This window comes from Netta rufina, assembly GCF_964035555.1.
Source record: "Netta rufina genome assembly, chromosome: 2".
NCBI lineage: Eukaryota > Metazoa > Chordata > Aves > Anseriformes > Anatidae > Netta > Netta rufina.
Genome location: NC_140124.1, coordinates 35,090,849 through 35,117,499, shown reverse-complemented (window position 1 = coordinate 35,117,499; position 26,651 = coordinate 35,090,849). Strand labels below are relative to the sequence as shown.

Below are 26,651 nucleotides of genomic sequence, written 5' to 3'. Positions count from 1 at the left end.
TTCCTGACTGAAAAAAATTATACCCCAGGCATTGTTCACCAAAAATATAGAGAACCACAGCCTGGTACTGGTCTGGTATTGTCATTAGAGAATAGCAGTGGGGTAATATTAATCAATCTACCCCCCAAAACAACTTACAGTTAAATACATTACGAATTGAGAGCTTAACATATCAAAAGTTCAGAAATATCATACCGCTTCAAAAGAGTCACAGCCTATCAGTATAAAGGAAGAATATAAAACTATTTTATTGACCACTGTTCACCAGTATTTACAATAAAGTAAACAATATACAGTCTGATAACATTCAAATTACTACAAAGTTAGTTTTCACCTGGTCTTCTTGGGACCAAGTGATCCCAAATACTAAAAAGAATGATTCTACAGGTTTTAAGGGCTAGGTTTGGGTAAAGAAGATACATGCACATCAATAGTATAGAAGACTACAAAACATCTGTGAGTTTGTTTAGACATTCATTATGATTCTGTAATAACTATGGAAGTTTATGAATGTTTTATAAAAGCTTTTACCTAATATGGAGGAAGTAGTAGTATCAAATGCTCTCTCATGATAAATGAAACAAGTTGCAGAAAGCTTTTATTTACTTGCTGTTGATGCAAAACACACTACTTCAAAAAAATATCAAATTTGAATCTTGTTAGAATGTATGCTTCTCACATTGCTAATAAATCAAATTTCAGGTTTTAATATTCATATATATAAAAAAGCAATGCAAACAATTATTGTGCTTCATCTTCTGGGCATGAATGCCAAGTTAGTCGCTCCTCATAAAAAGCGATTACGATCTGAGGACACTTCACGTTAGCTTCTTTGGCCAGCACCAGATCTGCCTCATCAGAGTCTTTCCTGATGTAGAAGAGAGGGGGGTTTAAGAAAACGCATAATTATTAATCCAGTACCTTATTTTCATACCAGGGCACTTTATTTTAACAACAGTGGGTTTCAGGAAGCATACATATTCATAGAAACTTAGCAGCTCTAAGAATTTCCACGCTAATGGCAAGATTTCATAGCTGTATCTTCCTTTCCTTCCCAGGTTTTTCTGTTTTAAGGAAAATGCTGTTCAAAGGCAACTGTTCGTACTGTTACGAATTGCAGTACATAATGAAGTAAGTGTAACTTTGCTAATTTTATTTTTAAAGCATAATCAAAACTTCAAAGTGAAACGCAGTAGCATCAGTCTTAAGAGGTGCTATTTACATCCAAATTGTATTAAATGTTTATGCAAGTAACTTGCTGCATTTTATACTGCCATTCCTGGTGCTGTCTTGGGGTTACAAAAAACCATTCCAATTTGACATGCTTCAGGCTCCTTTTTAAAGTGTATGCTGATGTTACAAACCAGCTTTGTGCTTACATACATCTATGCTTTTTGCTTACGATCAGTTATGGAAAAACTAATCAATTACAACTGAACTACACAAAAATACGCTCCTTTTTAATGTTTTCCTTTGTGTTTTATTCTGACAACTATCCCTGTTTTCCATATTTTCTTTTGAATTTCTACTTCTGTATAACTGAACCAAGAGAACCTGAAGTCATTTTGGTTCTGGAAGAAAGGGGGAGTAAGTACTGAATGATTGCACAAGTTCTGTTTTTCTACAAACACAAGGTTAATAAGCAGACCACCAGCATCTGGCTGCTGAAATGACGTTTTTTCACCAGCTAAGTGCCTGCCCTCCTGTAGTATGGACCCAAACTATGGATGTAGGACTTACCATTTCATGAGGAACATGAGCTCTCCGCTGCTATCCGTAGCCCCAATTATCCGCTCAGGATCAAGACCCCTCGCAAACCCTCTTGGCTTATCAACCTATTGAGAAGTTAGAAGATCATTATCTAGTTCAAGATAAAATTGTATTTTGGCTTTAGAGCTAGATACATGCATTTGTCTGCATGCATAACAGAACAAAACAAAGCACAGCCTTACATAATTACAAAAGCTATGATTACATATAATAATTGCCTGAAGATGACAATTTCTTTTCCTCATGACTGGTCTTCAGGTCAAAGCGTTCAGATGCGGAGTAAGAATAAAGGAATTCTACACCAACATTTCTCCGTTATTTCTGAATGCTCAATAAATGAAACAAGCAATCTAAAATTCTTATAGTAGACAAAAAAAACAAGGATGGCTACGAAAAGCAACAAAACGGGCAAAGCCAAAATGCAGTCCTGGCAGCGGGAAGAACACATCCTTTTCAGCAGAACAACAGACTTGGGCGCTTGGCTTGGCCTGAGCCAACTGTGCAACTGCACCCACAGGGAATACCTCAACTCCTCTTGGCTCACTGAGATCGCAGCAGTGGTACAGAATATTACGCCTGTTTCCTTTATTATTTCCTCTAGTTTCACAACATCCTTTTTCAGAGTGTGACCACTACTGCACTGGGTCAAGCCACACACCTGACTTTAAATACTACAAATAATATTTTGTTTTCTGTATGTCAATATTCCTTCTGATGCCTTTGAATGTCACCTATTTTTGACAGCACACATCCTAGAGCTGTCTTCAGTAAACCACTGATATTGCCAGCCAGATCTGATTCAAATTTTTATAGTTTGAAAGTTTAAAGAGGAAAATGGGAAGTTCTGAACACATTTTAATATGTATGTTATTTTGCACCTACTAGCACTAAGCTTACTATGTTCAATCATTTAAACTGTAGGCAAAACCCAGACCTTTACGTAAAGGTAAGTTTTCTTCAGCCACCCTTTCTACACCTTCTCCACCATCAAGTCCAGTATAATCTAAATAACTGCTTGGTCTTCACATTTTGCCACCTTTCCACTCACCTATTTAAGCGCATACTTCACCATACAGGAGCCAGAACAGAACTTCACCTCGTTCCATTCATGAATGCTTTGCTCCAATACAAACTGACCCACTTCACATTGTTTGTGAACCAGTCTTGCTTTTAAGTATTCAGCAAGCATCAGGGGACAATGTCAGAACTTTTGGTCATATAGAGGAATGGCAAGTGATCATCTTTTACCCACTATTTTGACAGTCTCATTGACCGCTACGTATCATTACAATTTCCAACCACGGTTCCAGATACTGTGAAATTTTTACAGTTTTAAACCCACGTTTGTTTCTAACTCTCCAAGTCATAACAGAATGTTGAGGGCAAGGGATTGGACAGACAGGAAGAGACACAGGAGAAACGAAGCTTAGTGCACAAACATATACTTACAGAATCACGTTTTTTCTTTGATTTACTATCATCGGATTCGCTATCTGACAAAGATTTCCTTTTGGCACCATCTGTTTTTTCTTTTCCAGCTTTCTGAGAGTTCAGAAAAGCTTCAATTAGCTCTGGACAATCTAAGTTTTCTTCAGGTTCCCACGTGTTGTCAGCACTGAAACATACACACATTTATGTAAAACTAGGAAAAGAAGAAAAACACAGCACTAGCCACATGGCTCACCTTAAGCAAGCCACTTTTTTCTCATTACTTAAGTCATCTTTCTTAAACCTAAGTAAGGATGCCTCTCATCATCTTTCACAACCTTCACGTATGGAACACTTGAAGATGGAAAGAAGTAAGCTCTGCTAGCGTGAAGAATATTTTTGAACTCTTAAACACAAGGTACAGAATAAGCAGCTCTGTTAAGTCCTGTGATCTTGGTGGGACCTCAGACATTCAGCCCTCAACCTACCAAAATCTACCCGTCCATTTAAACTGACTCCCTGCCTGGTTTCCCTAAAGACTGTCCATGCAAACCAACTATGCTGTAAGAGTACAAACTAAGACTTGAGGAGAACAAAAAATATACAGCACCCACTGTAAGTGGTATAAGTATGTACATCTAACCTTCTCTGTACCAGAAATGCTCTCAAAAGTTGTCTCTGAGCTTAACTCTATCTCCCTTGTTTGGCTGACTACAGAGAACAAGAGCTCCAGGTCCAGAGCTGGGTACTGAAAATGCTCCAGTATGTACTTTATTATTCTTATTTCTTTATTTATTTTCAAGTCATCCATGAATGTTCCCTACAAGAATTAACACTCCATCAGAAGTCCTCACACACAAATACTGACACAGTACTACAGCACGAACAAGATATCTACAAATTATTTTCAGTGACTAAAACATATTTCTGCAACTTTAAACAAGGCCCCTGCATGCCAACACACTGCTGTTTATGCGCTCATCTTCACACAGATTTTAGGTGACAGAATTGCAGAAAGTTGCAATGCAACCGCTTTGAGAGCTACGCAACAATAAGGGACCTGCACACTTAACTACTTATGTTCAAATGCTAGGTAACAAACATTCAATGCACCCCCTTTTTCCAGCCGGTAAAGCACAGTTGTGCTTACACAAGGTCTGGGAAAGAGACTGACAGCTACCTTTTGGGTATGTCTAATTCAGGCAACCATGCCAGAGAATTCCTTTGGTAAATTCACCTAATTCGAGAGAAGTTCAAAGAAGTAAACGATAAGCAAAGTATCTGCCTTGAATGCACCACTTCAGAGCTGCCTACAGTTTAAATCCCTGCAACACTTATTTCTCAGAAACAATATTCGTTCTACCCCACGTGTAAGTATACCTATATTATGACAACTGTCAGTCTAGCTTACCTTGATAGATATTGACACAGGCTAAATCAAAGAACAACGGCAAAAGAATGATCACTGAAGACTTAGCAGGGACCCTGGAGCACTTTCATGAAGCATGAACACTAGGCTAGGTATCTTCTATCTTATTTTCATACTCGACTGCCCCTCTTGAATACATGTTTATGGATGTCCTCCCCTTTCCACTCTATAAAACGCATCCCCCACCATCCAACCCCCCATCCACGCAGTTATTTCAAACAGATGGTTAGTATTTAGCATTGCATCAGAAAAAAAATACTGGGGAATGCCTTACTCTGTAAATCCTTTCCATTTCAAGTAGTATTCCACCTTTCCATTCACAACACGTCTGTCCAGGACTTTCTCCACAACAAATTCTTCAGGCTCTGCCTCTTCAACTTTTTTACCTTTGCCATTTTGTTTCTTTCCCATTTTGTGCTACAAAAGAAATTCAGATTGCCATTATTCGTTCTCCTGCTTCACACAGTTACTTCACTGGCCAAATCCAACTTTGGTCAACAAACAGCAAGGAATGGGGTACTTATTTACACTACAGCCAGGAGCTCAGACTCTTTTCACGTTAGTGCATGAGGTCGGGTAACCTGAGCAAGACATGTTAATATTTTGGGTTTTCTTCAGTCACTTAACGAGATACCCAACACTTAACAGCAGTTTTTATAAAGGTGAAATATTTTTGTCCACACAATTGGTGCCTCCACTCCCCTTATAAATTTCATTCCCAGAGTGCTACATGCTCAAAATTTTATAAAGCTTCTGTAAGTTAACTCTACGCCTGTGAAAGGGCAGAGGGCAAGAAACAGCGTAAGGCAGAGTAAAGAAAAGTAATAAGGGAATTGTGAAAATGCATAAAACAGAAAGGGGATGCTACTCAAAAAAAAAAGGTGGTTACTACGTTTTCCAAAAAAGGAGAAGCTGATGGGAGCAAAGTTCATGATGTAGTGCTACTATAAACAAGTATTCAATAATGAGTGATAATTATTGAACGGGGTGCATGCTCCAGGATGCATGCTAGGAGCATTCAACTACTGCAGTCCCTCCTCATTCTCAGCCACGCACCGATGTAACTTACATTCAGGTGTCACAAAGGCGCAAAACTTTAAGACAGCTACACTTAAAGTACAGCACTTAACATGTAAATGAAGTTTTGCTAACTTAAAAAAACTTTTAAGTGTTTTAAGTTTACATTTGATACTTTAAATAATATTCTTCAAAGTTCTTAAAATAAATATTACATCCACATCATCCTCAAGGCATTCCCAGTTTAATAAGGCACAATTTAATAGTTATAGAAGGACACATTTCAGAATTTCCTTGTTTGTAGTCTTGAAAAGGTTGGAACAGGTCTGTAACATCGCCGTATCACATTTCTGGAGCACAAACAGACCAAAAAAAGTTTGGTTGCCATTTTGGATTGCTCCTTATAGGGAAATTGTTAAAATGGCAGCCATAAATTAACGGGAGCATTATTAAGCTCCAAAAAACATAGTCACGCAGCACCCTAAATGAAAACTACTTCCTCACTAACACACTTCCTACCCATCAGAAGCAAACAAGCAAAAATCATGGATCACTGATGTTTATGGCATTTTCCTAGCCTTCTCTAGAATTAACTTGGGTTAGCTTGCGAATACCGTGAAGCAATTTTGAAACTAATTTTTCGACTTTGCTGAATTTTGTCTTGATGTGGTGAAAGGCAGAAAAAAATATCGGTTAGGTGCGAAGAAAACTGTCTTCTTTTTGTAAACTGAAGAAGCTGATGCTGTCTTTCCAAAGCCTACTCTTTGTGCTCTTCCTTGTTTTGTAATCAATTTTTCCTCTCCCTCCCCAAAATACCTTTACTCTGATTTGCAACTGAAGGTGCAAACAACGAAGTAAGGCAAGGAAAAGGTTCTAGTTTCCTTTTCAAACAGCAATTTTCTGTATACAATTTGTGTGACACTTGTTTCGATTTGGGAGTATAGACGAGATTATTTAAAACAGAGCATGTACTTCCAATCAGATTTTAACTGCCTGCACGCTCCAGGTGTATTTTGGAAGACAGTATTCATGTCTGAGAAGCGTCAACTCAACCACACTGGCTTTTTTTTTGCCTGCACATGAAAAAAGAACGCAAGACCGAAATTAAATAAAAACACGAATATGCCCAACTCATCTAAGAAGGCTGCTTATTTCGAGAAATTAAAGTATTAAAAAGAGAAATGGGTAGAGATGAGGAAAACAGCAACAAAAAAAGCAGGAAAAAAGTGACACAGACTCACTATAGCATGGCATTATACTAATTATTGGCGATGAAGCAAGCAGGCTACAAGTGGAACATCTCAATCTGTGCTCTCCACTGGACTGAAATTCTCTAATTCCATGGAATAATATAATAATTTCTAATACTGTTTTCAGCTTCACTCATTCTTGTCGCTTAAATGGTTTGGACCTCTGTATGAAAGTAACCTCTTTATTTCTGAAAACTTTTAAAGACTGTTAAGTATCTGTATAACCTTCCATAGAAGAAAATGAACATTATGGGATCTGCTTTTTTTTTTCCCCTTGAAGTTCAGTAAGCAAAAGCAATGTCAAGGGTACGTTGCTTTTCATTTTAAATATTAGTGGTTTAATTACATCTTCTGAACGGCACTACTTTCTGAAGTGAGCCTTCTTGAGCCTTTCCAACCTAGTTAATAATATTTAACTGCAGTGCCTGGAGAAATATTGAATGGTCTTTAAAAATTTTAAGTTCTGAGATTATACAAGCCCATGTAAATCTCAGCTTACAGGCAAGTGCAGCAGCTGACTCTAAAGGTACAAATGTCCAATATAGCCCTAAAGGGTCCCTTCTTTAGGGTGACCTGTTTTGAGCCTTATTTTGGGCACTTAACCACTGGATACTCATCTATGGCACATTTCCCACCCTGCATTCAGAAGCCACCTGTGCCAGATACAGATGTTCCTCAGTGGATAATCGCGCTTTCTTTGAGGGGCAGTATGAGAACGCTGCCACGACGTTGTGGTGAAGTGTTTCAAGATACAGGAGGTAACAAAATCAGAATTACAGTTCCAGAGCTGAGCTATCCCCTAATATATGTAGGTTTCGCATGAACTACAAAATGAAGCAGAATTAGTTACGGTTCCCATGGGAACCATAACTGATTTTCCTGACCTGTGCGGCAAAACCCTGAACAACATCAAAATATTAAAAATACTGCATTCACGGACTCGTTCCCATCCCTGAGGCACCTCCTCCCTGAGCTGGCTAACCACTACACTTCCTCAAATTAGGGAAAAGCGGGCCATCAATTACTGACACAAAGTTCAGACATTCATCTTGATGAAATCCTTACAGCTGTTTTTTATCATATCATGTAAAGCAAGCACCGTGCTGCACTGTGAAGCCATGAGTTGATGCAAGTTTTTAACGTGCCTCAATCTGGGTCAATTAGCAACCATTTTAGGAAATTTAAGAACAGGCCTTCTGAGCGCATTGCAAGTCAGTTGTTCTGCTACCCAAATGGTGACTTGTGTGTGTGTGCATTCTTCCCTAGCTCCCTGCCTCAACCAACCTTGGATGCATCTCATGCTCTATTTTTTTCAGTTCTTTCACACACGTGTATCTATGCATATATACAAAATATCTAGTTAAACGGCAATTACATCAACTTCTGCAACCAATTGCCCTTAAAAGTTCATATTTTAACATCAAGCAAAGCTTTACAGGACTTGAGATCCATGAATGCATCATTAAAGTGGTCCAGGAGGGGTTGGCATCTGATAATCTCTGCTCCTATGAAATTCAAAGAAACTGTTATTTGTTAACAATCATGTAAAAGGGCATCTTAACTACACCACATCATTTCCCAATAGTTATTTTTCTTCTATAAGGACTGCCTTTTCTCAGACAATTAGTTTTTCCTGAATAAACTGGAAGAAATTAAACAAATACATTGCTTTCATTTCATTTTTATGTATATGATAAATTACATGGTATCCTGAAAGGAGGATAAAAAAAAATCCTTAGTGTTTTCTACTGTAGGACACATGAAATTGTGCAGAGCTTTTTTTTTTTTTTTTTTGGTCTTTTTCCCAATGTCTCTCTGCAGAAATGGCAGATTTGTTAAAGCCAAAGATAAATGTCCTTTCTAGTAGCCTTACTTTCTGGATCTGAAATTTTGGTCAGAACAATGCTGGGGAGGGGAGATGTGGATGTATCTTTTAAATGGAGATGCCAAGTTATAAGTTTGAAGAAAAATATGTTGATTAAATCCTTACATACTTTAGGTGTGCATGAACTTACCAATGTAGTTTTATTGGAGGCCATTTTTATTGCAGACTTGCAGAGCTTTTACTAGAAAAATGCATGACAATTAAAAGGAAGTTTACATTACTCAAAGAAAGGCATCCCAATACAAGCATGGTCCTTGTTCCAACCCCCAGGTATTCATTGCATATAACATTTCTAACACGGATTAAATCCAGAACAAAAAGTAGATTACTACTTTGTCTGGCATAACCCAGCAACACACTTTTACCTAGCCAGGCTAAATGACACTGACAAAGTGGTACATATGGTTGAAAAAAAGGCTTTTCCCAAGGCCTACTAAGGCACAGAGATGTTTCTAGGGAAAGGGGGGAGGACCATCAGGGATGCTTATTTCCTTAAACCCAATGGAGCAAGAGTTCAGATTCTAGCAGTTAATTAAAACACATGCTTGGATGTGTTAACTGCGAATCTGGGGGGGAGCAGCTACACATCTGCAGTGTAACCCATCACTCTTAGGTGGGAGTGAGTGCTGATGAACACGTATTTATCTTAATGCAACTGTAACGTTGCCTTCTGAATCTCAGGGTTGCAAGAACCGAGGTCCTACGCCAAAACCAGCTCAGCTACGGTGTGCAGATTTAACCTGGGCAGATTCAACCTGTGTCGGCCACAATCCATCCCCTTTTCCACGGCATTTCTCATCACCGGCCACCTCTTTTCGGCGTGCATTGTGTCCCTGCCCCACTGCCAACTCCTAAACTTGAGATTTTCCACGTACGCCTGGGCAAGGCGCAGAGAGAGGAGCCCTCCGAGGCCGGCCAAGCCCCCCGGGCTCCCCGATCCCGCCCCGTTCCCCGCCGGCAGGGCCCGGGGGCGCTGGGAGCGGGGCCCTCCCGGGGCTCGCCTCGTCCCCGTTTGCAAGCAAGGAGAAAAGGCGGGGGGGGCAGGAAGGGGGAGGAAGGGGGAGGAAGAGCCAACAGCGCTAACGGAGAGGAAAATAAATAAATAACGATTAAAAAAAAAAAGGGAAATAGTGTGTGTGTGTGTGTGTGTGTGTATGGTGGGGGGGGTGCTGCACCCCCCCCCCCCCTCCCCGGTCCCATCGCACCCCACCCCGCCACGTTTCCCCCGGCCGGAGGCTGCTGGCGGAGGCCGGGCTGCGGAGGCCGCCCCTCGGAGAGCTGGCGGGCTCCGGCTTTGTCTGCCCGGCGCCCCCCTTCCTCCTCCTCCTCCTCCTCCTCACCCCCCCCAGCTCCTTCCTGCCTCCCCCACGGCACAGCCCGCGGGGCCGCCCCCCTCCCTCTCTCCCTCCCTCCCTCCCTCCCTTCCCGAGGCCTTCCCTCCGAAAAGGGGGGGGTGAAAAAAAAATAATAAATAAATATAAAATTAAAATTAAAAAAAAAAAGGGGGGGAAGAAGCGGGGTGCCGGCCCCGCGGCGGGGTTTGGGGGGGGGGGGGGGGGAAGGGGGGGAGCTGAAGGATACAGACTTCAATGGTGCTCGGCCGCGCCGCTCCCCCGTCTCCTCGCGGCTCTCGCCCTGCGCGCACTGAGCGGCGGCGGCGGCAGCGACATCCGAGGGGGCTGGGGCGGGGGGCGGGGGGAAGGCGGGGGGGAAGGGAGCAGCGGCGGCGGCGGCAGCAGCAGCAGGAGGAGGAGGAGGAGGAGGAGTAGGAGGGGAGCGGCGGCGCAGGGCTGGGCTGGGCGAGCAGAGCGCGCCGGCGGCTGAGGGGGCAGAGCGCACGCCGCCGCCTCCGCGCCAGCTGCGAGCTGCCTACCGTCGTCGCCGCCGGCACAGGAGGGGGGCCAAGACGTCTCTCCAACGGGGGGCGAGCGCAGGACCGCGCCAGGCGTCCAAAAGAAGGAAGATGCCTCGCGGCGACAGGGAGAGCGACTGGGTGAGGAGCGGGGCCGGGCCGGCCGCCCCGACAGCACCGCCACCGCCGCCATTTTGGCCGGCGCCGTGAGGGAGGCGAGGAGGGCGGCGGGGGGCCGCTCGGGGAGGGGGGAGGATGAGGATGAGGAGGAAGCGGGGGGCGGCCGCAGCGCTGTGCCGGCACTCACCCTTTGTCGCGGGGCGTGTGGAGAGGCAGGGAGGGAGGAAGGGAAGAGAAGGGAGGGTGCCCCCCCGCAGCGCGATGGCGCCCGGCCGTGAGGGGCAGGGGCCGCGCTCTGTGTGTGTGTGTGTGGGGGGGGGGGGTGAGGCCGTTTTACCCCCCCAGCCCTGAGGGGCAGCGCTTCGGCAATTTCCGGAGGTGGGGGGGGGGGGGGCACGGGACGCGCTGCCGAGCCGGTTCGGAGGCGCTCGGGCGCGCCTGGCGGGTGCCTTCCGCCGTCGGAAATTGCCGAGCGGGCTGCGCGGTCTACGGGCGCTGCGGCGTTTTCTCTCCGGAAATTGCCGAGCGGGAGCCGAGCGGCCGCCTAGCCCGCTTCGGAGCGTTCCGGAAATTGCCGAAGCGAGGCGAAGGGTCTGCCGGCCGCGCTTCGGCTCTTTCCGGCGGGTGCCGAAGCGGATGAGCTCGGCGACGAGGGCTCCTTCGGCTCATTCCGGAGACGGCCATTCCTGGCGGAGCCCATGACTTTTTATTACGTGATAAAAACACAGAGGGGCGTTACGCAGAAACACTGCCCCTTCGGAGATATCTAAGCTCCGGCTCCGAGCTGTTCTTTTTTTATTATTTATTTATATATATATTTTTTTAAAACCGAGCCGTCGGCAGGCAGGAGGAGGAGGGCGCTAGCAGTGCGCGGAGCTCAATTTCAAATTACGTAACAGCTCGGGCGGCCATTTCTGACGGGTTGCGCGGTGCTCCCGGGCAGGAACGCCGACACCATGAAGAACATGGTACGTGGGCAGGGCGGCGAGCGGCTCCTCAGCGGGACGGCTCCTCCGGGGGGCACCCAGCGAACCTCCCCGGGCCTTGGTTTGGGGGGGGGGGGAGCGGAGCCGAGCTCCCTCAGTGGGGAAGGGGGGGGGGGGCGGGGGAGCGTTAGCGGCGAGGAAGGTTCTGGAAGCGGCCGTTGGCGCCGCCGCGCAGCCCTGAGAGGAGGAAGAGGAGGAGGAGGAGGAAGGAGCGGTGGATCTGCGGGCGGGCGGCGGGCTCGGGAATTTGTCGGTGGCTGCCGGCCCGGCCGCGGGGGCTGGTCAGGGAGCGAGGCGCGGCCGGGCCGCGGTGGCGCCGCTAAGAAATGGCGGCGCTGAGGGGGAGGGGGGAAAATGGCGGCGGGAGGCCGGGAGGGGAGGGGGGGGGGGCTGCGGTCCTCGGGGGTTTGCGGGGCGGGGAGCGGCTCCTGCGGGCTCTTCCCCCGCACAGACCCGCAGCGCTGGGTCTCACCGCCGCCCCGGGTGTTCGCCAGGGGTCGGCGTTTCCGCCATCCCTGCCTTTTTCCCTGCCCGCCTTCCCGCCGCACCGCCGTGGCTGCGGGCGGCGGCAGCTGCCGGGCGCCATTTTGCTCGCCCGGCTGCGGGGCCCTGCCGGCCTGGGCGCCGCCACATGGCGGAGGGGGGCCGCGGGGCTCCTGCCCGGGCTGGAGAGCCGGGAGAGCCTTCTCCTTAGGGCCTGCCGGGCTTTTGGCGGGCTTGGCCGCTAGCTGCTGCGAGATCCCACCCACCTCTCGCCGTTAACCGTTGTGGTTACTCGGGGCCCGGCTCCGCAGAGCTCTGCGGACAGCTCGGCGTGTTAGTGCACGCGTTACGGCTGCGTGAAACGCGTCTCACTGCTCTGATGGTCAATTTTCCAGTAAGGGCTTCGCGTTTTGCAGTCCTGTGAAGCGTCGGTTTAAGGCTACGAAAGAAGGTTTAACACAAACTAACGAAGATGCCAAGGAGTTCATAAGATTTTCTCTGTCTCGCTCTGTTCCTGCCACAGCATGTACTATGGAAACTTCTAAGGAGGTCTTTCTTCCAGCTTTTATACTGGGGGGTGTGGGAAATGGCTAATGTTTTTGTTTTGTTTTTTACTGACTCAGTGCTTTCATCAAGATTCTGAGAGGGACTGGCGTAATCATACTTTCTTCCAGGCTTATTACCGTTTTAGCATAAATTTAGGATTATTGAAGATTACTGGACCCTCATGGGAGTTCAATCCCAGACTGTAGCCAGAGTCTCCTAAAACTGATATGGTTGAGACAGCCCCTCTGCATTGAGCGGCTGTGCATGTGCATGAGCAGAACAGCGTTGTTTAGGACATTGTCACATACAGGTTTTCATTTAAGAAGCACTGAATTTCCTTTTTGCCATGTTCAGACCTGTGTGTGTCTAGATGTTGCTTCAGGTAGAGCATGTGCTCTGTGACAGATTATTAGGAACTTCCCAGAGGTTTGCTACTCTGTTTAATGTTTATTAGTAATGTGTGGTATATGTTTATCTTTTAAAAAGCAAGTGTAGTTGTTACAGCCATCTCAAAGATGGCCTTAGTTTTTGAAGCTATTGAATTAATATTTTTAAAAGTAAGTCTAATACTTATTGGAAAAATCACTATGCCTTCTAAATTTGTCTGATTCTCACCCTTTTTATCCTAGTTCTGTTACTAGATATAAAAGAATTGATTTTATAGGGAAAAGTGTCTTTTGTGGGCCTAGGAAACTAGAAAGTAGTCCCTAATCTTCAAGCAGTTGTACTGGAGCAATTTAAAGAGAGGAAGTTTTTTGGCAGTTAGTTGTGGGTTGTTTTTTTTTTTTTGACATTTTAAGCAATCATTGCTTAAAATTTCTCTGCTAGTCTGCTCAAACGAGAAATGATGGTGTGGCTTCAGACCAAGTGTGGTATGCAGCATCCTTTCCTTTATTCCATTTAGGAGATGATATGAAAGGAAGCTTCATGTAGCATGGGTTTGTTGCTTAAAAACTCAATCTGATCTAATTTTAGTCATCTGCACGGTGAGATAGTAGTAGCTTCCTGCGTGTTTCTTAGAAGAAAAAATACTTGGAATCTGCTGTTGGATGTCGTGCTTTTAAGTGATACTGAAATAGAATTTTCTCAAATGTAGTAGTTAATTGGAAGGAAAAAAATGGATTTTATAACAGTTTGAGTTCTTGTCAGCTGGTAATAGGCCAATAACAAAAACTGAGGGGATGTTGTTGTCTCTGGTAATGGTGTTGTTCCATGCTACGTGTTTTTACATCATGCCTACCTTTGACAACCTCAGAAACCATGCTGGTCTTCCTGTGGGCTGGCTTAATGCTTTTGAAAGCATTTGTGCACCGCACTTGTTTACTAGATGTTACTTTAAAAAAAAAAAAAAAAAAAAAAAAAGGCAAACGTTCTTCGTTTTTAGAGTGACCAACCAATATGAAGCTGATGCGATCTTTGCATTTGCATTCTCTTGGGATTAAACCTGGCAGGACAGTTGACTCCATCAAACAAGATTATGAAATTATTACGTTCTGTGAAAGAGGGTTAATATTCAGTGCTTTTTTTTTTTTTTCAGTTTGGTATTTGACGTGTGGACTAGTGAAATCTGTGATACAGTGGTATTCCTGTTACAGTGATGTGATATCTTCTTAGTATATTTTTTAGAGGGTTGGAAGGCTGATGTTTTTGTGTTACAGTACTGCATACAAAATAGTAAACGTAATACCTTCTTATTGGTCTTGGGCTTTTTCAAATGATACAATTGTCATTGTAGATATTCAGCATAACTAAGTTCAATGAAAATTGCTCTGAAATGTAATGGTCTTTTATTAAAAACATACTTTGTACCCATAAAGGGAAATGTAGTTTTTCCATGGAATTCTGATATCCCTGATGTTGAGAGGGGATGCAGTTAGCACTAACTAACTCTGCGGTTCAGAATACAAAACAAATTTTACAGGTGGTCCAGCTTCCTTCATTTTAGTAATTAATGAGGAGATATGAATCAGTGACCCATTTGAGAACATATTTAGCCTTATTTATTTATATATTTTTAATGCCTTGGTTAAATAGTATCCATGTGCAATAATTTAACCATAATGATTTTTAAAATTGAATGAATAAAAAGAGGCAAAATGCAAAAAATTTGCAAATGGGTTTCTGTTATTTCTAATAAGGACACTTTGGTACTTTGGAGTGTTTTTTTCTCCAACACAGTTTTAAAAGCTGTCTAATACAGGTCTTTGGGAGGACTTTTTTCCTGGAAATATTTAAATTTGGCCCTTTGCTTTTAATATTTGGAGGCAGAGATGGGAAGAGAAGCACATTATTAAGATCTGTTTCATAAAGTTGGACCCAGAGAATCGTGTATGTTGCTTAATTTCTTGAATACTGGTAGAATGCTTTGAAGAGCCAAACCTAATTTTGGGAAACATCTCTTAGTGAAAGTTTTTGACTTCTAAGAAGGTCTTTCTTACTGTCTGATTATGCTGGTGCAGGCAAGTGTTGTAAATTACATTAACGTAATCGTTTTCTCTGTGATAGAGGGAAAAGGAGCAGTTCCGCAAGCTGTTCATTGGCGGCTTAAGCTTTGAAACAACAGAGGAAAGCTTGAGGAATTACTACGAGCAATGGGGCAAGCTTACAGATTGCGTGGTAAGTTATATTAGTGCACAGCGATGACATGGAATTTGTAGAAATTGTAAAAATGGGGAGTTGTTTTTTTTGAACAACTTAACAAAGAGGGCGTGCACTTTTCTTCAGTGTACGTACAGTTGGTTCATATGTAACAGTGCATCAAAGCTTTTTGCAGGTTTCGTCTTGAGAAGTCTGCTGGTAATATTAGCAAGCATTCACATCTGTTTTTTGTAAAATTTCTCATTTTACAACCACTTGTTACAACTGTTCAAAATGCACTTCCAGCGATGACACTGAAATTAGCACATAGAGCATGACTGCATCTGCAACAGTGTGATCTGTAACCTTTGGCAGAAAGCCGATACCATGGTAGGCAGCCCCATGAACCTGGGGAAGGATGGCTTTCTGCAGCCTGGGATCTTCTCTACGTTTATTTTTTCTATTGCAGAAGTCGTTCCAGTGAATTTGTTCTGGAAGCAGTAAATCTGTATTTCATGAGCCAGTTTTTAAGTGTGCTCTTCGGGGAGTTTGAAAGAAATACTTGAGTTCAGAGAAAGCAAATACAAATCTAAACATGCATCACAGCTATGGGGTTTTTGTTAGCAGCATTTCTGAGTTACTGGTAGAGAACGAGCAATGTTCTGAACTTCTGTGATGGCTAAGCAGTGCTGCTTGTGTCCTTGATAGCTTGCTGCTTCATATGTATTTTGAAACCAAGAAATACTTGAATTAGGTTTGTATGTTTTCTCCAAATATCGTTACTGTTAAGCTTCACGTGAGACACGTAGATGTGGTTTAAACTTGCTCATTGTTTTTAGGTAATGAGGGATCCTGCAAGCAAAAGATCAAGGGGGTTTGGTTTTGTAACATTCTCCTCAATGGCTGAAGTTGATGCGGCCATGGCTGCAAGACCTCACACGATTGATGGAAGGGTGGTGGAGCCTAAGAGAGCTGTGGCTAGAGAGGTAAATATGTGTTTGAAAGCAGATCCTCATGCTTTGAGAAATAAACCTCTGTTTTGGTCAGAATACAGATAAGAACAAACAAACCTCTGCTTTGTTCTTATTTGAAATTGTCTGGGCTTAAGTGCTCTTGGTTAAAGGGTGTGGCTGGGGCACGGTTCCCACGGTTTTGGTTTGTTAATTGACTATATTACATAAACCTCTATTATTATAGTAAATTCTTAGTTATTTTGGTTGTGAATCATATCTGCAAGGGATGCAACTGGGGTCTGGAAAGTATTGTTAGCTGAAACGTGTTGAATGTAATTAAGCAAATCCCAAACCAACTCTTCTCTGGAATCGTTACTACATCTTAAATTAATGAGCTCCTGTCAGTCTTCTGGGTATTCTTCAAAGGTGACTGAAGTGACCAACATATAGTGCAGGAACTTTTTTTTTTTTTTTTTCCCCAGTGGTAGTATTAAAAATCAACTTAGGGACTACTCACGTTTTTGCTTCAGGCATATTTGGTTTTAAACTCCAGGCTATAAATGAGGTGGGTGCACAGGAAGGCAGCGTAGCATACCTGTAGGCTTTTCAGCTGGGTTACTGGGGCACAGAGATACTTGAGGAGCAAGTACAGATTCTAAGTGACTTCTGTTCACTGCCTCGTCAGAGCTCTGGGAGGATATAACCAGTTCAAGAGTAGTATTTGAACCATTTTTTTAATGTATTTGGATTGATGAAGTGGAATTGAATGAAGTGCCCCATAGGTCAGGGAAAACGGAAACAAACACAAACATTTCTATTATTAACGATCCCAGTTTTCTTCGCATTCCCTGAAGAATGCAGGGTTAATTAGTATTTGGAAAAACATAATTAAAGCAGTGTATGTACATACTGTTTATACATGCAAAGCTGCTAACGAGCTTTAGGGCTGTTATACTTAACTACTGCAGCGGCTTGAATGTAATGCTCAAAACAAAGTTTTTTTTTTTTTTTTTTTTTCCTTTTTAATTCCATTATTTTTTAAAAGGAATGCAAGGAGTTGTGTATTTGTATTTTGGAGAGGCTGAAGAGCTTGACTGTGGATTTGCTGTAGTTGAAGCTTTGTTGAGATGTGGAATGTGGGCTTCACTGCTGGTTGGGAGGTGGACAGAGAAATCTGACGCACTTCCATTCTAATTAAACTAGAGCACAATTTTTAATTTTTCGTTACTGGATACCTTCAGTTCTTTCAAGCAGTTGGTCTCACATTTTTCTCTCAATCTACTTGAAGACTTTTTATTTACCTTTAGGCATTTAGTAGCACTTGAATGTGTCTTTGGCAGGGCGTTCAAAACTTTCATGCAGGTTGGGAGAGTAACAGCATTGCCTTCCACCCTACAAAGAGGTTGTAGGGACATACGCTGTAAGAGAAATACCTCAGTGTCTGAAAGTTTTAGTTTATTAGTATTGCATGCCTGAAATCCTGGCAAAATAGCAATTGAAAAAATTGCCTTTCTTTGTGGTAATTTGGAGTGTTCTTGTAACAGGAATCTGGAAAACCTGGTGCTCATGTCACTGTGAAAAAACTATTTGTTGGTGGTATTAAAGAGGACACTGAAGAGCACCACCTTCGTGACTACTTTGAGGAATATGGAAAAATTGACACTATTGAAATCATTACTGACAGACAGTCTGGTAAAAAGAGAGGGTTTGGATTTGTTACATTTGATGACCATGATCCTGTGGATAAAATCGTATGTGAGTAATCTTCATGTCACTGTTCCATCTGATAATACTAATGCTTACAGTCATGGTAATTGTATGAAGCTAAATTTTTAAATGCATGAACGTTTGCCATGTCATATTTCTGTTGAGTTGTGTGGGAACGCTTATTTTTTAAATAAAGTACTGGATTCTTTGTTTAAATATATTTTTGGCATTCAAGGTTTTAAAACAATGATGAGAAGTGTATGGATTAATTTGGAAATTACTTCATTTTTGGTAGTTGGCAGTTCTTGTCTGTTTCCAGAGGAGCACTTCAGTGCTCATCGTATTTTATCTCTTGTGGTTACAGTGCAGAAGTATCACACCATCAATGGCCATAATGCAGAAGTAAGGAAAGCTCTCTCTAGACAGGAAATGCAGGAAGTTCAGAACTCTAGGAGCGGGAGAGGAGGTATGTGCAAGTAATGCTTAGTGCTTTATAGTTCATTTTTGTGTTCGCTTCCTGTGATTTCACTGCTTTAAAACTTTCAACTGTTAATAGGGAACTTTGGTTTTGGTGATGCACGTGGAGGTGGTGGCAACTTTGGTCCAGGGCCTGGCAGCAATTTCAGAGGGGGAGCCGGTAAGACAGGCATGTTTGTAGCACCTTTTTTTCTCATTTACATCATCCTTCAGATTTCGGGTAACTTTGTAAGCTACTTCTGTTCACTTTAAATGCAGCTGTAACTGCTAAAGTGTTGTGGTTTTTGTTTTGTTTTGTATTTTTTTGAATAACTTGTAGACCTCTTACATAGTATGCAAATTGACTATGTGGCTATTCATGTAACTCAAGTGACCTAATTTTAAAAGAATTTTATTAGATGCCAAAATTAACCTAAACTCAGTGATTCTGCTAAGGAATTCAGAGACTTAGTGTCTGTAATCATATGTGGCACTCATGAGCTCTATGGTGGAGGGGTTCTCTCTTGAACATGCAAGTTATGTGCAAGCTAACTGGGTGTATGCTATGTCCAAATGGATTTCAGTCCTTTACAAATGCAAGAGGTAGAGGAGTGATTAGATGAGGTGTTTGACATGCATTTTTCTAAATCCATGTGTCTGTGAGATTTGGTTCTTAAGGTCATAGGGGTTGGATAATAAAAGAATTCACTTAAATTCACCTGTACCAAATTACTTTTTTTTTCTTCCTCCAATAGATGGATATGGGAGTGGCCGTGGATTTGGTGATGGGTATAATGGATATGGTGGAGGACCTGGAGGTTAGTTTACTTCTGTTGTGGGGTTTTGTTTTTGCTTTTTTTTTCCAGTTTTATTCTTTTTCTTCATTCTGAAATGTTTATACCTTCACTTACTATTCATGTAAAACTTACTTCAAATGCCAAAGCTATTTCGTTGGCTTTAAGAAGCACACCTAGGTGTTGGCTCGCACCACAACCATATGGTTTACCATATAAAGATGCATCTTGATGACTATGTATGCCCTTTTCTTTAGAATGGCAGCATTTCTTAAATTGTCTGGAAAAAAGAGATTTAAGTCCCTTCATCGATGCTTTAGGCAGTCTGACTAGTGGGTTTCACTCACAATTCAGTTAGGGTGGGAGTTGGATACGTGCCTTCATAAAACTCCCACCCTTTTCTTCCTCTGTAGACTTGTAAACAGAAACATATCCTCCATTTAGAATTGAGTTGCCTTTTACACTGAAAGGTTTATTTTAAAGGATTGTATTTTCATAGGTGGCAACTTCGGTGGCAGTCCTGGTTACGGAGGAGGAAGAGGAGGATACGGTGGAGGAGGACCTGGATATGGCAACCAGGGTGGGGGCTATGGAGGTGGTTATGACAACTATGGAGGAGGTAACCTACTGGCTTGAAAGGATCAAGTGTTTCAGTTGTAAATTAGTGCAAGTCGGTTGAGATTTGGGAGGTGTATGGGTGGGGTTAGCAAGCTCAACTTTCCAAACAAAAAAAAAAAAGCAGCTCATATGCTGCTGGAATCATTGTACAATCTTGTTTTATTAAAATGTATAATAATGAGATAATCCCATGCATGTTTTAGCTTATCTGGGCATTTCTACTCTTGTGTTAATAATGCAGGCAATTACGGAAGTGGAAACTACAATGATTTTGGAAACTACAACCAGCAGCCATCCAATTATGGTCCAATGAAGAGTGGAAATTTTGGTGGCAGCAGGAACATGGGGGGACCATATGGTGGAGGTATTGTTTGTGTCCTGACCTGCCTTTGAGCCAAACAGAGTGGGGCAAGCTCTGGCTCTTTGGGGAGGTGGGAGGGAAGATTGATAGGTAAAAATAGCTGGAGTCTTTAATAGCTAGATTCTTTAGCAGATGCACAGTACCTGTTTTTTGTCTGTGTAGTTATATGAGTTGGCTACAATTTTTTTTTACAGTTCTTTGGACTGTAAAGCATGTACTGGGGAAAATGCATCCCTCTTCCTCCCCCACAACTATTACAACATGTTGTACAGATACCAATCTGTAAAGATTGGTAGGAAAGCTTTATCTTTGCTTTCATTGCATACTCTTCATAGTCTACTTCATACTCCAGTTAATAATGTCCACTAAACTTCCTGAGATTTTTCCTGTTTCTCTCTTGTTTTAGTGCCAATTCTTTTTTGTCATTTCCTGCTTTTAGTTGTCTAAATGTTATTTAATATGGTGTATAAAGCCTGTGAAATGGAAACTGAAAGAAGAAACCCTTTCTTGGTCTCAAGACAGTACAGGGCATTAAATTACATGTGGCCCTGCTGAATCTAAGATTTCAACCCGTAGTTCCTCTGGCAGTTTATTTTGGTGTTAGTAAGGTGCAGACAGTGAAATGTTAAAATCTGAGTTGGATATCTCTGGAAGTAAATTGGATGCTAATCTCGATAGAGTGATCAGAAGCATTTTTAATTTGAGAAGTGTACAGATGTAACTCTTCTGTTGCTTGCTTTCCTGTAATTGCAGGAAACTATGGTCCAGGGGGCAGTGGAGGAAGTGGTGGTTATGGAGGGAGGAGCCGTTATTGAGCTTCTGCAAGCTTGCCATGGGTAAGTATGTTTTTAAATGCTAAAATTGCAGTGATTCGTGAGAGTAGCTGCAGGAGTTAAAAGCTTTTTAGGATATTATCTTTCCTTTAAAAAATGGTTAGATGAATAATTTCATAACCTATTTTTTTTACTCTTTACTTCTGTTGAAACAGGCTTCACTGTATAAATAGGAGAGGATGAGAGCCCAGAGGTAACAGAACAGCTTCAGGTTATCGAAATAACAATGTTAAGGAAACACTTATCTCAGTCATGCATAAATATGCAGTGATATGGCAGAAGACACCAGAGCAGATGCAGAGAGCCATTTTGTGAATGGATTTGGATTATTTAATAACATTACCTTACTGTGGAGGAAGGATTGTAAAAATGCCTTTGAGACAGTTTCTTAGCTTTTTAATTGTTGTTTCTTTCTAGTGGTCTTTGTAAGTGTAGAAGCATTCCTTTGATAATGTTAAATTTGTAAGTTTCAGGTGACATGTGAAACCTTTTTTAAGATTTTTCTCAAAGTTTTGAAAAGCTATTAGCCAGGATCATGGTGTAATAAGACATAACGTTTTCCTTTTAAAAATTTAAGTGCGTGTGTAGAGTTAAGAAGCTGTTGTACATTTATGATTTAATAAAATAATTCTAAAGGAAATATTGTGTAATTTTAGATTTTTTTTTAATACTGTAAAATAAGGCAAGGAGTGGGTAGCATAAGGTCCCACAAATAATATAAAGCTTATTGTTGTACATGTAAAATTAAATGCTGGTCAGAAAAAAAGTATGTTGTCTGTAAATGATCAGATTTAAATATCTAGATAACTTAAGGGATATCTCTGCAAGGAGAAACACGTTTTTAGATCTTTTAGATGCTGCTTCTTCAATGGCAAGGAAAGGAAATATCCCCAGCGAGGTACTCTTCCAGGGACACAGGTCTAGTACAAGAGAACTCTTGAAAACGTCACTAAGTTCAGCCAGTCTTAAAAAGCTGCGCTGTATTTCTGCAAAGCTTTAACTACGGTAGTGTTATAAGGATGCCAACGAAGGCTGAGGGTGTAGAGCAAACTAGTTCTAAGCATCAGTTAAACTTCTTTAGGTAAGATCTTGTTTACTTTTTCCTTTCTTACTGTTCAAAAAATGAGAAACTAATTTTATATGACAGTATTCTTTCAGTATAGTGATTATCATTATGTAGTTTAACATAGCAATAAATTGAGTTAACAATTACCAACTGAAGAGAAATTTGTGAATCCTGTTTTCTTGTATTATTAAATTTTTTACAAACAAATTTTTGTTAATTTCAGCTACTTAACATATTTTTTTCCTACTGGAATCTAGCTATGATATGAACCCTGGACAAGCATAGACTGCTGCCACTGTACTCTGCTACAGTTGAACAAATGAGACCTGCAAGTGTCCATTAGTAAAGCTTTGCAAGGGTTCCATCCCTGGTGTTGGTAGTTAAAATGGTAGGTCACAAGTTAATTAAATCATACAACTTTATTTTTGCATCCTGCAACATTTTATTTTTCTTGGGAGTCTATGCGTTATGGTGGTTGCAAGGTAATGCAATGAAGGTAGCTCTGTGCTGTTGAAAATGAACGATGTTGTTATGTGTCTTGTCTACTGTAATCTATTTTATATAACACATTTCATCCTGAAGGTTCCCAAGTAACTTTAGACTTTACGTGTAAGGAAAAAAAATTGCACCACAGAATACATCTGCCTCTGTGAAGGAATGTGTCGTCCATTCTTATAGCAACTGCATAAGCAGTTCTTTAGGAGGGGAAGTGAAAACTTCAAATGAAACTGCAGGTGGTATTTTATGAGTGTATAATGTAATTACTTAATTTGGAATTTGGCTAGAATGATGAGGTTTCCACCATTTTTTATAGTTCTTGCAGCTAATAAACCTTAGTGCCAAATTCAGTCAGCCTTACTCGCAAATGCATTCAATGTTTGCTCCTCAAATTAATGAAAACTCACCAACTAATGAGTTATTCCGAGTATGGGTGGCATACTCTTCTAGATCTGTTTTTTAAATTAAAATCAACAAAACCCACCAAGAAAACAAAACAAAAACAACAAAACAAATGCCCACACCCTAACTTCAAAGTTCCATTGCCTTTGACAGGCTACTACCTACTGAAGAACGTGGACTCAGCTAACAGAAGTCCTGTTCCTTCTGTGTTAGACACACCAGTGAACTGCTTATTACTTTAAAAAAAAAAAAAAGGCTGAAGTTCCCCTATTGGTAATTTGGTTTAGACATATGTGATAAACATCTTCAGATACACTTTTTTTTTCTTTGGCAGGAAGGTGCCATGCTGCAGGTAACTAATGAAGAAGTGGTCAACCACAGAAACGCTTCAAGAAATAAGAAATTCTGTATCATCAGAAAATAGTTGTTTTTGCTGCCTTCATTAAAAAACCTAGAGGTTAAATGAATACTGATAAAATATCACAATTAGTAGAGCTCCCTGTAATGCTGGGTTTTTTAAATGATAGTAATAATTGTCTTGTAAACCTTTCGAATAAAATCCAGATTCGGTAGGAGAAACAAATTACTAATGTTAAAATAGCAAACATTCTGTGAGTTGAAGGTTTAACTACATATTTTTATAACTTTCATAGCTTTAAAATAAAGTATTTTTATACCAAAATAGTTCTAGTGTAATGCTTAATAAAACTTAGTGTGTGTCTAACATTAAATAATGTTGATGTGCAGCTTTTAGACCTTCCATGATTCGAAACATGCCATTTTGAGGTGGGTTTAAAAACCACATTAACTTGGCAAGTGTATGCACAGAACTTGTACCTCTGAACACAGGCACCTGTTCTCTGTTGGGAGAAACAGTGCTACACATGAAACCTGCTTATTATTTTTTGCTTTTGGACAAAATTGCTTTAAAATAGCTATGTTTTTTTTACCAAATTTTAAAAATATCTCCTCCTTTCCTGTTAATGAAACTAACCACAAGACAGTTCATCAAAATGTGTTAGGTAAATAACTTTTTCCTTCTTACCTTTAAAGAGTTTTTAGCATCAATAGTGAAAGACGGAATGGAAAAAAGAGTTCCTGCTGTACCAGAACTGTATTACTGATAGCTGCATCTTCTGAAAAAAACAAGCATGAGCTTGGGAGAGCTCCGGTTGGGAATGTATTGCTTGCATAATTTATTCTAAACTTGAAATGTATATGCTTAGTAGAATTGTGATGTCTTTAACGTTCTTTATATAACTCAAAAGTACTATTTAATGATTCAAAAATATTTTTTGGTATGTTTTTTAAGTTGAACTTTGAAATATTTGCATAGGTGTCCAGTGGGCTGCAACGGAAGCAGAAAATGAAGACGTTCAAAATCTGCTTTACTTTGCTCTTTCCAGCAGAATGAGTTGACCAGTTCATTAGGAATTTGCCTTCTTTCCTGGAACATAGATTCTAGTTAATGGAAGTTTTCTTTACAGTTGACAAGTCCACATTCAGATCACTTAACTGAAAAAGTACTTCAAAGGGGAGTAATTCTTCTTTCTGTTTGATGTGTGTGCTCTTTCAATAGCTTTGCAACAAGGTTCCAAATTTCCTTAATTATGTATGTTACATTTTCCATGTGAATGTTTTACTTTCCATCTACTGGGAATGGGCATTATCTCTAGGGGTAGTAGCATGCAAAAACTTAAGTTACTGGATGTCTGAAGTCTTGAAAGCTTGGAGCATTTGAGTAAGTTTCCTGTTGTCTTACTGTTAAAACTTCCTTGATTTCTTTTTCTTGGTACGTAAGAGTTAAAGCAAATGAAAATCAGTGTTTTGCTGATGAGTTCAGTGAGACGTGTCATCACTGAGTCGACCTAATACAGCTAGCAACTCTGAATAAAAACTGAATTGGTCAATTACCGCTCCTTAATTTTTAGATAATGTGTGTTTTTTCTTTTAATTTATGATAAGTTGGTTTTATGTCCCTCTATAGACTCAACTTCACTTTGAAAATGGAAAGTAATGTTGCTGTTCGGTATGTTGAAATACTTTAAGAAAACAGAAAATCAGGTTGTCAGTTGTAGCCACAGCTTGCTAAAGCAAACCTTTGCCGCAAATAAGTTGAACGTGCAAGACAATATAACTTGTTGTTGGGGTGGGGGAGGTTGTCTGTGATCTCAGTTATTAACAATGAAAGTTGAATTTTGTTCACATTCCCTGCTATTTGAGTTTTAAGCGTTGCATTGAAAGTTGCTTAGAAAATGAGAGAGTTTTCTGGATACTATAAAATTAGTAGGGATGAAACTTCGTCATGTGTAGGGAAGAAGATGACATTCTTTTAGTCTTGATTAACATGCGTATTTTCTGGGGGATGAAATCATATTACTGGGGGCTGGGGGAAGGGCTGTGAAACCAAACCCTGAAAGACACGTGTATTTTGAAGAGTGCCGTCAGCAGAGTTCATTTTGACAACTTGGCGTTAGGGAAAGAGGATGACTAGCAGAGAACATAACGAAGCAGTACATTCATTCCCTGTCACCTCAGTGTTTTGATTCTGTTTCAAAGCAGAATGCATGAGGCAAGTGAAATCTTTAAGTGTTGTTACTTTTTTTTAATTCCCTTCTCTCTCTTGAAGGAGATGTCAGGTTCTCTTCTCCTTCATACAATGATACTGGTAGCAAGGAGCTTCCCTGGGACCCCCCTTTCATGTCCTGTTGACCTGTCTTGCCAGAAGCCATACTGTCCCTTTTAACAGTTGTCCTCTTGCTTTGTAGCTAGCAGTGCCCATTTGCATTGCAGTAGGAGTTTGTGTTCACAGAGGTTATTAAAATGTATGAAAGCAAGAACTAGTTAATTTATCAGCAGTAAAAAATGAACAGTTGAAACCGTGTCTGACACTGACTGCTATGAACATACTGGGTCAGTAGTGACTGGGGACCGTGTAGTTCACCAACATACTGTGTGACCTCCCATGCTGCTACCTTGTGTGAACAGGGTGGCTTGTGGCTAAGTTCATTTAGTATTGCTCTTTCATTGAAGTTTTCACCAATACGTGTTTGGTTTTTTTCTTCTCCTTTGCGCACTCGCTCTTGGTCACTATCTCGACATTCTTGTATGAAAATGAGTGGCCCATATATTTGGTGGATTTCCTGTAGCAGTACTACATCACTGAAGTTGCAGTGTGTTTACAAGGTACACTACAGTAATCAAAGGCTTCATTGTGTGTGTCATCTTGGTCCTTGGTTTACCTATAATAAATAGTTTCTCTTTACAAGCCGGTGCCGTGTGTCCTGTTGCCTCATTAATAGGCCTCTACATACTCAGTTGTCAAGATTCTTGGTATGGAAAACAAAGGAAGGCTCTGAGATAGGTCGTGTGTACTTTGGAACAAGTACCAAACTTTTCAAACTGACATCGATGCGTTGTCCTTTGTTTCCTCTCTGAAGTTTGTAACTCCTGTTTACCAGACCTAAAACTAGATTGTAAGCTCTTTTGCAGAAACCGTCTTAATTTATAAGATTCATCTTCTGTTTTAAAAAAAGGTTTATTGAATAAAACACAGATGCGAAGCTAAAGCTGCACTTTGTTGCAGTACTGCTCCTGGTCTTTCAACGTGTGTGCAATGT

At 41.3% G+C, this 26,651-nt stretch overlaps 2 protein-coding genes across 10 annotated transcripts; one reads left to right on the top strand and one right to left on the bottom strand.

The window, feature by feature from the left end:
• Nucleotides 1-224: 224 nt before the first annotated feature.
• On the bottom strand, nt 225-11,213 carry CBX3 (chromobox 3). Of its 6 annotated transcripts, none has more exons than XM_084282141.1 (7): nt 10,365-10,456; nt 8,910-8,960; nt 8,331-8,399; nt 4,902-5,044; nt 3,220-3,385; nt 1,741-1,835; nt 225-868 (listed from the first exon to the last, which is right to left on the bottom strand). In XM_084282141.1, exons 2-7 carry the CDS (start codon nt 8,931-8,933, stop codon nt 742-744), a joined length of 624 nt encoding a protein of 207 aa, XP_084138267.1. In that variant the 5' UTR covers nt 8,934-8,960; nt 10,365-10,456; the 3' UTR covers nt 225-741. The 6 variants fall into 6 exon arrangements, with proteins under 6 accessions (XP_084138267.1, XP_084138266.1, XP_084138269.1 ...); XM_084282140.1 differs by lacking the exon at nt 10,365-10,456 and adding an exon at nt 9,520-9,567; XM_084282143.1 differs by lacking the exons at nt 8,331-8,399; nt 10,365-10,456 and adding an exon at nt 10,939-10,954.
• On the top strand, nt 10,605-26,190 carry HNRNPA2B1 (heterogeneous nuclear ribonucleoprotein A2/B1). 4 transcript variants are annotated; one of them, XR_014618205.1, is made up of 12 exons: nt 10,605-10,772; nt 15,272-15,382; nt 16,183-16,329; nt 17,841-18,051; nt 18,368-18,469; nt 18,560-18,649; nt 19,215-19,277; nt 19,753-19,872; nt 20,113-20,235; nt 20,986-21,068; nt 22,389-22,519; nt 23,366-26,190. XR_014618205.1 is itself a non-coding variant. In XM_084282138.1 (11 exons), exons 1-10 carry the CDS (start codon nt 10,743-10,745, stop codon nt 21,045-21,047), a joined length of 1,050 nt encoding a protein of 349 aa, XP_084138264.1. In that variant the 5' UTR covers nt 10,605-10,742; the 3' UTR covers nt 21,048-21,068; nt 21,221-21,705. The 4 variants fall into 4 exon arrangements, 3 of the variants coding, with proteins under 3 accessions (XP_084138264.1, XP_084138263.1, XP_084138265.1); XM_084282138.1 differs by lacking the exons at nt 22,389-22,519; nt 23,366-26,190 and adding an exon at nt 21,221-21,705 and having other exon boundaries at nt 18,560-18,640; XM_084282137.1 differs by lacking the exons at nt 22,389-22,519; nt 23,366-26,190 and adding an exon at nt 21,221-21,705.
• Nucleotides 26,191-26,651: the final 461 nt, after the last annotated feature.